Genomic DNA, 11,768 nt, shown 5'->3' with positions numbered 1-11,768 from the left:
TTTTTTTCTTAATATCGACTTTTTTATTTTTCAGATAAATTCAGTGTAGATGCATCTTAGATAATTTTACATAACAAGTTATCTTAAAGACCATAGACATGGATTGACGAGAGAGGGGAAGAGCAATTTCTATGCCTCTGCCTTAACTCTCCCTGCCTTCCTAGATCCGACCAGTGTTTTGGTTTCATCCACATACGCTTGTGAATCTTTGTTCTCAGTGATGAATTTTGTTAAGTCTCATAATAGGAGTAGCCTGACAGATGAAAGTAGTAGCTCCTGCATATCTCTTAAGGTCACGAAATATAAACCTGATGTAAAATCTCTGTCATCAGTGATGCAGCAGCAGAAGTCCCACTGATAATATCAAACGGAGTCATAAAGTTTTCTGTTGGACTATCAGTGTACATGTATACATTAAAAAATAAATGTATTTTTCATCATCATATACTGTGTTTTTGTCGCTCGAATGAATTTTATTATTTCTTCAAGGTTCTTCATATACGTACACCTTAAGAGATATCAAGTAGGTGTAACATGTTCTCAAAAAATTAGGGTTGGCACGCAGAAGAATTTTGAGTCAGAGATTTGCTGGTTTTGGCACGCACTCACAAAAAGGTTGCCCACCCCTGGCCTAGAGTCTAAGTGTCTCAGCTGTGCTGAGGACGCAGCGTCCTTCGGATCTGGGCACTGAGCTGTCCCAACGCTTTGTAAGTGAGTAATAAAAATTCTCCAAGGAACATGCTCGGGGTTAGCACTGCTGACCTCTGGGAAGCGAAGGGGCTTCCTCCTCCTCCTCCTTTTTTTAAACTTGGAAAACACCTGAATTTTTAGACATTCCACAGTGTGACTAGAGATGATACATCAAAATTCTCTCGACCAGGGTTCCTCAGCTTGGCACACTGACACTTGGAGCTGGATGATTCTGGGAGGACTGGGGGGGGGAGAGACCCTGTGTATCAGGGGGTGTTCAGCAGCATTCCTGGCCTCTACCCACTGGATGCCAGTTGTGACAACCCAACATGCCAACTGTCCCCTGGGGAGCAACATGGACCCTGGTGGAGAACCACTGTTCTGCCCAACAGATTAGCTACATTAAACACACGATTCCATGATGAGCACACGCGGTCATTACAGCTCGGGCCACCTGGGCCCCGTCGCCTTTCCCGAGCTCGGGAAGCATTTATGAGAACCCACGCCCATCACCAGGGCCTCTGAGGTTTCCCGAGTCCCACCCCAGCTGCCTCCACATCGCCCCCCGCCTTTCCTCTGTGCATCTGGTGACCTGCCTGGAGCTCCTCTGTGCGACTAGCTCACATTCAAGGTCAATTTAGAAAAAGAAATGACTCCTATTCTGATTTTTTTAAACACAGAAATAACTTTCAGAATCTCTCTTTTTTTTTTTCCCCTACCAGCTACTTTAAAAATCAGAAGTAAAACTGTTTTAGCCCTGGCCGGGTGGCTTGTTTGGTTGGAGCATCGTCCCATACACCCAAAGGTGGCAGGTTCAATCCCCGATCAGGGCACACATGGGAGACAACTGATGTTTCTCTTTCACATCGATATTTCTCTCTCTCTCTCTCTCTCTCTCTCTCTCTCTCTCTCTCCTTCCTCTCTCTAAACATCTCCTCAGGTGAGGATTGGAGAAGAAAAAAAAAGGTAAAACCTTTTTAGATGCTCACAGTTAAGTGAACACAGTAATACACTGGTCTGACGATGGTTTTAAGGAAGTTACATCTTAAGTATTTGAGCTTAATTGCTCCCGAATTCGTTCCTCCACGTCCTGAAGACAAATGCTCTCTGGTTTTGTCTCTTTGTTTCCTTCTTTTTTATGTCTTTGGCCACAAGAACCTTAGAGCGCCTTCTGGCCTAAAAGAGCGAAGCAGAACAGGACCCCTGGGTGCCTGGGCACAAGCATGAAGACAGCACAGGGCAGAGACTGTCTGTGTGGCCCCTACAAGGATGCTGACAAACTAGGTACCCCCATCACTCACTTGAAATTGACATTTAAAAGGCTTTCATCTGTGTTTATGGAGTTGCAAAGGACATCATTTCTGGCGCATAAATATTGGTGTGTTTACACAAAAACTGTTTGACCAGCCATTCATCTGTATCTAAACAGCACCGGGACTTGACTCCCACTGTGATCCCCCTAAAAATTCCTACCAGCGAAGCTGTGCGCTTATGTTCCTCGCGTGTTCCTGTCCGTGGGTTCTACTCTACACACACCGAATGCACAGGCGGCCTCTTCAAAAGTCGGAAAATCGGCATCATTCCTTCTCCTCTGGCTTGGATTTAATTACACTTCCCCATAGACTTTTACCCTCGAGCAACAGATTTTAGGCTAGAGAGTCTATTATTGAGGTCTTTACCACACCTCTCTTCAATATATTTATATACATTTCAATTCCATTTGTTAAAATTTCCTGTGAGCCTTAGGGCTCTAGCTGCTTAAGTAACAATCCTGGATTGAGTTACCATTACAACCATTAGAGAACAGATTCATAACAACAATATAATACATGATTTATCATCGTTAAAGTAAAATATGCTTGGAAATGCACATTTTCACGGATGAGACTGTTTTCTTGTTGTTTTTTTTCAACTGTTCCTCTACACGTGGATAAATACTAAGTAGTCGTTGCTCTAAGAAAACAGTGAGGCATCAATTTATTTCTAGTTTTCTTTGTCTTGTCTTTTATTTAACGGAAGATGGGGAAAGTAGATATTTTGTTATAATAATGTCATTTTGTTCTCTGCACTCCTTCCAAGTTACAGCCCCAAATCTCATTGTGGCCCATCGTGGACATTGCCTTTAAGGGCCTCTCTGCTAACAATTGGATTAGACTCACATCAAAGGGCAGGATAGCAGCGGAACTGCGCCAGGACCCTCGGGCAGTGATCGGCAATAGCATCCCGCACCTTCTCCTCACCGACACTCGGGGTCCCTCTGCTCCTGTGTGGAGACTGTGCTACCCAGACACACGGAAATCAGGCCAGAACGTGTCTTTCTTTTGTAAAATGGAAGAGGGCGACTGAGCAAGGGGCCTGGGAAAGGAGCGCCAGCCCTCAGTCAGGGCCTCTCTGGCCGGGCAGCTCTGAGAAAGAGGACAAAACCGGGAGCCGAGGACCCGGATCTGACTCTGTTAACACTCCGGGGGCACCTGTGTCACACGGGGCGTGTCTCCACGTGCCCTCAACAGAGCTGCTGACTCAGAGGACCTCTGAAGGGGGGGCGGAGGGCGGGGTGGGGGGAGGTCCCACCCCCAGGCTAGTGTTTGCACATCACAGGACTATTAAAACAGGAGGAAGGACTACATCCCGATCAACCAAAGGGAAAACCCCGGTCACACGACTTGTGATGGGACTCACGGCCGGAAAACACAGCACTGCCATGGCATGCTCAGACCCGAAATCGGAATCCCAATTCACCCAGCCTCCGGGTCTCACTCGGGGCTCGCAGGAGATGTGGGCTGGGTGTCGGATTATAGTAGGAATTATGGTTAATGCCATGGTGACTGTGCTTACAAAAATACAAGGCAGCCTGGCCGGCGTGGCTCAGTGGTTGAGTATGTTGACCTATGAACCAGGAGGTCACGGTTTGATTCCCAGTCAGGGCACATGCCTGGGTTGTGGGCTCCATCCCCGGTAGGGGCTGTGCAGGAGGCAGCCAATCAATGATTCCCTCATCACTGACGTTTCTCTCTCTCTCTCCCTCTCCCTTCCTCTATGAAATCAATAAAAATAAGTATTTTTCAAAAATACAAGGCATTCTGGGCGTGCTGAATTTACAGGTGCCATTACTTGTCTGAGATTCGCTGTTACAAACTACAGTGGGGCCTTGACTTAGGAGTGTCGCGACTAAGGAGTTTTTTGAGATACCAGCTGTCTCTCAACCGATTTTTTGCATTGAGTTGACAGAGTAATTTGAGTTAACGAGCTCCTTACGAATTAAACTCGTAAGTCAAGGCCCCACTGTATTCCAACCTCCCAAGAAAGTTGGGGGAAGACAGATGAAAGAGATCAGCATAATGTCAATAATGACTGAGGCCGGCTGGCGGGTACCTGGCGTGCATAGAACTCTCTCCACTTTTCTACATGTTTGAAGATGTCTATGTCAAAAGGTCTTTTACAGGGAAGAGGAGGAGAGAAAGAGAAGTTGAATTAGTGCCCACAAAGCCCTGTGCTAGGCCCTTCCCAAATGTTATCTTGTTTTACAAGTTCTCCGCCAGCTGCCCAACAAGCTCCTTTCGCTGTCTAAAGAGAGGCGGGGCCTTAACTACACCGGGAATAAACCGGGTTGGTGATAAGAGGGAGCCCCTAGCACCCGGACATCAGAGATGCATCCTGGTCACATGGGGAGAGACCGGAAAAACCCGTCAGCAGAGAAATGTCAGAGTCAACGCGCCTCCGTTTACATTCCTCCTATAACATGCCACTTACCCCTGCAGCGAAGCCAAGACTTCCATCTAGGATCCGCCTCTGCAAATGAAAACAGGACGTTTCAGTTTCTAAGGGATAATTCCTCGGACGACCAGGAACCATAACCCCTGAGAGAGCCGCGTGAATGAAGACCGGCCCACACCTGGATCAAATCCGCCTGAATCCGAGCCTTTATAAAATGGGCCAAAAATCAGCTGGGGGAAATGTTTAACCTCCCATCCATCCCACAGCCAATCAGTCTTCTTCCAGGGCGGCCCACCTGCACTGGCCCACGTGCTGCCTCTTCCTTTCTCTGTGAATTATGACTGTGGGCCTTTAGTGAGCCGCTGGCCTCCAAGATGGAAATTGGCAAGTGTTGGCGAGGAGCATGCAGACCAAACAAAACCCTCCCAGGCTGCCGGTGGGGGTGCACACTGGCACAGCCGCTGCAGGTGACCGCAGGCACACCCTGTGACCCAGCGGTGCCACTCCTGAGCCACCGCCTAACAGGAACACACACTCAGGTCACCAAGCACGTGTACAGAAATGCTCCCGGCAGCACTGTGTGTGAGAGCCGGAAACTAGAAACTACCCAAGTGGGTACATCATTAGGATATAGTCACACAACAGAATACCATACGGCAACGAGAACACACACAAAATACATATGGATGGAGTGCACAGTCAGTCAGGGACGGCCAGGACACTGGGAAATAAATGGGGCGAAATCAGCCAGACACCAAGAGTGCATACTACGTACCGTATTTTTCCAATTATAAGACACCCCCCCACTTTTCCAACCCAAAATTAAGAAATCAGTATTTTAAACATTTTACGGGTTTTCCTCTTAAGGCCTTCTTCTTTTTTGGCATCTTAAGGAGTTGTTCTTCCTGTTTTCTCCACTGTCTGATCATACGCTCAGTGGGAGGAGGTCCAAATTGTCTCTCTGCAGCTCTATTTCCACGCTCTCTTGCACAGCTGAGTACATTCAGTTTGAATTTTGCAGAGTAAGACAATCCCTTACCGGTGTTTATCTTTTTATTTTTTGACATCTTTATGGGCTCAGAATGCTCCGGTCCCTGTTGCATCTGCATACTCTCCATCTCCACCTCCAATTACGGCATCAGCTGACGTCGGTAACAATAAGGCTCATGATTGGAGGAAGCCTGTTTGACAAGGTATGGGCAGCTACGCACCCACACAGCTCCCTCCTCGGCTGACTTCCGTGTATAAGACGCCCCTAGATTTTCAGTCTAATGATTTTAGAAAAAAAAAGCATCTTATACACTGAAAAAATACGGTATGTGACCACTCCGTTTATATAATGTAGCAAAACAGAGAAAACAGCTCTGCTGCTGGAGGCCAGGAGAGGGATTGCCTTTCACTGGAGGTTGGGGTGTAGGTCGTGATTAAAGGGGAACCTTGCCCTAGCTGGTTTGGCTCAATGGATAGAGCATCGGCCCGCAGACTGAAGGGTCCTGGGTTCGATTCCGATCAAGGGCACGTACTTCGGTTGCAGTTTGATCCCCACCCCTGACCAATCAATGTGTCTCTCTCACATCAACGTTTCTCTCTCTCTGTCTCTCCCTCTGCCTTCCACTTTCTCTAAAAATCAATGAAAAAATATTCTCAGGTGAGGATTAACAAAAAAAGAAAAAGAGTGGCCTAAATTAGGGATATAATCTACAGCCATGTGACCACCTTACAGGCATGTTGAGGTGTTACTTATCCGACCCAGAAGGTTCCCATTAGGACTGGGTAACAAGAGCCGTCCGGTCGGTCATCTCCAGCCACGAGCAGCCTCGTCCCCCCTCTGGGTGACTATGGGGTAGATGGAAGGCTTTGACCCCGGTGAGCATACAAACAACCTTCTTCACTGAAGGCAGCTCCATGACATGAACCAAGTTAATCTAACCAAGTCATGTGATCAAGCCAGACAGATCTAATGAAGAAGTTAGGGAAACAGACACAACAAAGAAGCCAGGGAAATGCATCCTAGCAGCATTCATCTGGATCTTCAAAGGAGAAACATTGCACTTTTTTTAAGTCAATAAACCTGTTATTCCACTTTTAGATATTTATTTCAAGGAACTAATCACATGTGCTCAAAGATTTGTGTTCATCCTAACACTCTTCCTAAAAGCAAGGAAGAAAGGCCATAACCCAACGGCCTGGCAGTTGAGGACTGGGTACATCTTTAGGACGGGATACCAGATGGCCATTTAAGTAATCAAAATAATGAAAGTAATCAAAGAAACATTTAGGGATATGAGGGATGCTTACGATGTCAAATGAGAGAAGCTGGTTATGAAACATTATATACAATTTGATCCCTGTTCATTAAAGAAAATAGACACGTATATTACTTAAGCATACTCCAATACAACTGAACAAATCTGAGCAAATATGCTTTTTCCTTTCTACGAAGTAGGATTAGAAACTTTCTGAAGTATTTCTTTAAGCTTTTCTATACTTTGACAAGTTTTCTAGAATTAAAACATTATTTTTTTTTAAGTCAGGAAAACAAATGCTGAGTAAAGCTACACTGATGTTGTTAACAGAGGCTGATGTCTGAGTGTCTCCTCTCTCAAGTGCTCCTCACCGCACCCCCATGTCAGTTGAGTGAAAACGGGGGTTTGCGCAGGAGGACGGAGTGCACTCTGTGGACTCACACCTATTGCGGCCTTTGTCTCCCCAGGCCGTGCCCCTCCCCACTCTCACGCACACCTCCTGTGCAGAAGGGTTAGCAGAGCCCACCCGAGCCTACACCCTCCATCTCCTAACCCTAAGGGTGGGTCACTGTGCCTGCTTTACAGACCCAGCGACTTCTGCGGGACACCCGCTTCCTCCTGCAACTCTGAGATTCTGAGAATAGCGGTGGCCAGTGCCCAATAAGAACCTGAGTCTGCCCGGCCGGCATGGCTCAGTGGTTAAGCATCGACCTATGAACCAGGAGGTCACGGTTCAGATTCCTGGTCAGGACACATGCCCGGGTTGCAGGCTCCGTCCCCAGTAGGGGGTGTGCAGGAGGCAGTTGATCAATGATTCTCTCACGTCATTGATGTTTCTATCTCTCCCTCTCCCTTCCTCTCTGCAATCAATAAAAATATGTATGTTTTTTAAAAGGAACCCGAGTCTCTAATGGGTGTCCCTGGATAGACTCATGGAAATGGTCCTGGGGAAGGGCCACCGCGGGGCAGGGCGGCAGGAGCCTGGGCTCGCAGGTCTCCAGAGTCTGCCTGTCTTTCCTCGCTGAGCCTGCCGTGTGTCCTTTCACTGTCAGGAGCGTTAGCCACGGGGACAACCACATGCTGAGTCCTGTGGGTCCTTCCAGTGAGTCAGAGGACGAGTGGGTAGTCTCGGGGGACGGCCTGTATGCCTCCGCACAGGGAAAGGGCTCAGCAATTCCTCCTCCTGAACAGCTCCAAAGGGGAAGGGGCCCCTCTGGGATGGCTCCCCACTTCTGAAGAGCCCCACTTGCCACATGGGGCTGCGAGGTCCTACTCATCGCAGTGCTGCCTGTAACTCGGATCCTGATAGTCAGCTAGACCCAGTGAGAGCATCTCAGGTCTCAGCTTCTCAAAGCAAAAGAAACTGGTAGAGGTGACAACCTGGGCTGTTCTGCCCCAGGGAGCCCAGGAGCAGGACCGGGAGGGGTCAGGTAACCTGGTACCCTGTCCTCTGGCCCCTGGAGGCTCCCATTCTGGGACTGGCTTTCGAATGTTTCACTACCTGTGGACAGTAACCTGGGAGCCAGGCTGTGTGCTGGCCTCCAGCCCTCCTGCTGGGGAGGGAGGAGGTGCAGGGGGAGGTCTGATCTTATCGCTGACATGGATACCTGCTGAACTGGTCTCTAACACCACCATGACTCGCACGCCAACTTCCCAGACACGGTTTAGTTTCCAGATCCGCCTCACAGCGTGTTTAACTAGATCTGAAATCACTGACGCCTTAGCACACCTACAATTTCGAAGATTGCCGTCACCAAGTGATCCGTGGATGGCGCTGGGCCAGGGGATGGAGGGAGTAGAGGGTTGAAGAAGAGTAAGGAATTCAGGCCCAGGAGGTGGGCATGGGCTGGGGAGGAGAGAGGTGGGGCATGTGGAATGGGGGAGAGGGGGAATGGGTTCTGGGTGAGGGTGTGGTGAAAGGGGTATGTGTGGAGGGATGGGAGTGTGGGAGGGATAGAAGGGGAGGGACAGATGTGAAGGTACAGGGGTGCATGAGTGGGTAGGGGCATAAGGCTGAGTAAAAACAGGTGGGGGTGGGTGGACAGGCGTGGGGTCTGTAGGCCATGGTGAGGCCGGTCTGAGTGTATTTATCCCAAAGGGGGTGGCGGAGGGAATGAGGAGGCCTGGATTTGGAGTGAGAGAGGGGGGGACAGATACCCTTCCTCCCCCCACCGTCTCTCCAATCATCCCAGCGAACTCAAGGCCATAGGGCAGGGCAGTTACCCCTCCCCCACCCCCCTACTGTTCTTCAGCGCGCACTGCCACCTGCACCAGGCCTGGGAGGAACTGATGGGGGACAGAAACCGGGCAGGGGCTCCAGGAGGCTGAATCCCTTGCCTCTCGCTCCCCACTCCCTGGAGTCAGGGGGGAGAAGCAAGTGATCAGGGACACCTGCTCTCCAGGCCTGGGAGGGACAGGGAGGGCAAATGAGAGGAGAGAACAGCATCACCCACAACCCGGAGGCGTGGCACTGTGTGGGCGCAGGTGCTCCACAGCCTGCTGAGAGTCCCATGAACTTCCAGAACCCAAACAGGACGACTCACCTGCCCACTAGAGAATATGAACACCAGAGCCGCCCCGGCGGCCGTCAGCCCCCAGGTGAAGAGGGTCCCCAGCAAGGCCTGGAACACAGCGCTGTGGCCTCGGAGCATGCTGGATACGGCTGTGTGCAGAGGAGCGAGAGGGTCAGTGCCCGAGGTGCCCGCGGTCCCTTTGGGTGACTCGCACGTGTTCTGAGTTCTGACCCCCTCCGCCTGAGCTGGCGTGTCTGGGCTGGTGTATGCACCTGTCCACCACGCATCCCTCCGTGAAATCATCTAACTCTGGAAGCAGAGATGTGGGGACACTGAGGAGACCATGAACGAGGTGACGACACTGGGAAACAGTTCCCGAGAAGCTCCAAGAATGTGGATTATGAGCTGGAGGAAGGGAGGGTCTGCGTGCGGCCTGCCCGCCCACTCTGCCTGTTCCTCCTGCCCTTGCAATCTGATCAAGGTGCATGTGTTACCATCCAGCTCCCGGGAAGTCCGGGCCCCAGGCGTGGGGTCTGTAGGCCCATGGTGAGGCGGGTCTGAGTGTGTCTTGATTAGAATCATCAGTTCTCTCTTCTCCAAATACAGGTGACTAGCTCAGGTTCCTTCTAGAAAGTCATCCACTAAGCCCTGACCCAACCTTCCACAGCTCCGGTGGCCTGCCAAGGGCACACTCCCCCGACTGACCTTCAACAAGCCCACGGACAATTCAAGCCTGTGTTTCCATCACCGGGATGCCTTGCGTGGGCACCAGCCCAACCGAATTATTGATGGCACCTGGGACAAGCCCCCGTGGTCCTGCCCCAAGTCTCTCTTCACATGGTTCCTTCCCAGAATCCCTTCTTTCCCAACCTCTACCATCGCATCCAGGGTACCTTCTGTGGCCCACCTACTGCCAACTTCGATTCCACGCTTGCCGATCCTCCACTCCCGTCCCTGCACGCATCTTTGGTGCCTCCTTCATCTTTCACATCATTAGCTGCCTAAGAATAGGAATGATGCTTTTCCACATTTGGCACCCCGTACATACTAGTAAGGCTCTCTGGCACCCGGAAAATGCTCGCCGAATTACTTATGGCACCGTGGACAAGCTTATCTAAATAGGACCCTCAGTGAGGACCAGGAAAGGGAGCCATCAGTGACATGGCCCCCAGCCAACTGCCGAAGCTGCAGTTACACCACTGCCCACCGAGGGACAGAAGGGAAGGACCATCCGCGCTTGCGTTTGCTCGGGGAGCCTCCTCTGGACTTGAGCGTGTCGTCAGTCCCCGCTCTGCGATGACAGGGAACCGGCCTCTCGCTGCGGAAAGTTACGGGGCGGAGGAACCCACGTGCTGAAAAGCCCTGTGTTCTGCACACAAACATCGGGGCCCAGGGCCGCCTCTCAAAGGGCCCATTCAGCTCCTCCCTGGTCTTCCAGCTCCCACAGGGCTGGGCTCGGCCCCACGGGGCTCAGCTGCCAGGCCCGGAAACCCTGCGCCAAAGATGCTGCCTCTCTCTACTGACCCTGGGAGGAAACTCTGACGGAGGGTGTAAGGGGCCCGTGGGCCACGGGGCTCAGCAGCATAACCAGGACTCAACCCCAGGAAGGCTGTGGGTCCAGGGGAGCCCCGTGAGCCCAGGTGAGGAAACCGGGGCCAGGAAACCTCCAAGTCAGTCGGCACCTATAGATTCAGACTGTGTCCCCGCAGCCTAAATGGAACTCAGGATAGCGACTGTCCAAACAAAGAAAAAGAAACTGGAACAACTTCAAGACCCAGAGTTCAGGAAGTGATTCCCCTGCCCCGGGAGGCCTGGCCAGGCCCGCGGAGAGTCCCGAGGGAACAAAGACTTTCTCCAGCAGGTAGACCAGTAACTGTGGGGACAGGGCGTGTCCGCGCCCCGCACCTCAACAGCACCTTCCACATTGGCGCTCCGTCTTCCTGGGAGCTGGATGCTAAGTCATGACCCTTGATTAGACTGCAAGGGGGGTATTCTCTGCTCACCCCAACTTTAAAGGTGCCCACACCACCCAGGGGTGTGCACTCTCCTACAGTCAGGGTTAGGGGTGGGCTGATCGGGATTTCTTTCTTTTCTCTCCTTGTTGTTGCCCTGCTTCCGAGAGTCGGCTGCAAGATGCTGGCCAGCTGCAGATGTGGAAGGGCACTTAGGGGAAGTGCACACAGCGCCGGGCCCCGCAGGGGGGTCCACAGAAGTGACTGGGGCTTGGGCTGCTGTGACTGGAACGGTGTGGTCGGCAGAGCCCCTGACCCCGGGGAGTGGGTTGGAAATGCACAATCCCAGGCCGGCTGCACCTGAACCAGAGTCCCGGTCAAGTTCAGGAGGCGCACTGACCCCCAGGGCGGGTGAAGGGGGCCCAGAGCAGCCGGAATCACAGCCACCTGGGCTCCCAGGACCGCAGGGTCCCCGCCGTGAAGCTGGGTGAGGGGGTCCTGGAGAACCGGCACAGGGAGGCAGGTCCACACCCTCCAGCTGGCCCCCTTCTCCCTCCTCTGCCACCTGCCGACGCCGCCGGCTTCCCTCCAGCCCCCTCCGGTCCCCAGGGCACTCCCTTCCCAACTCCGCGGGGCCTGCCAAGTCCCACGCG

The 11,768-nt window shown here is 51.7% G+C and overlaps 1 protein-coding gene across 1 annotated transcript in view; it reads right to left on the bottom strand.

Annotated features, from left to right (window-relative positions):
- Window positions 1–9,760, bottom strand: part of SLC39A11 (solute carrier family 39, member 11) — a 118,379-nt gene extending 108,619 nt beyond the window's left edge. The window contains exons 1-3 of the mRNA XM_014536206.1: window positions 9,658–9,760; window positions 9,194–9,312; window positions 4,441–4,479 (exon numbers count right to left, since the gene is read on the bottom strand). Coding sequence (XP_014391692.1) covers window positions 4,441–4,479; window positions 9,194–9,312; window positions 9,658–9,745 — 246 coding nt within the window. The 5' untranslated portion in view covers window positions 9,746–9,760. The remainder of the gene's footprint in view (window positions 1–4,440; window positions 4,480–9,193; window positions 9,313–9,657) is intronic.
- Window positions 9,761–11,768: the final 2,008 nt, after the last annotated feature.

Source organism: Myotis brandtii, unplaced genomic scaffold (assembly GCF_000412655.1).
Source record: "Myotis brandtii unplaced genomic scaffold, ASM41265v1 scaffold157, whole genome shotgun sequence".
Taxonomy (NCBI): Eukaryota; Metazoa; Chordata; class Mammalia; order Chiroptera; family Vespertilionidae; genus Myotis; species Myotis brandtii.
Note: the sequence above shows the minus strand (reverse complement) of the source record. Positions and strands in the feature narration are given on the sequence as shown.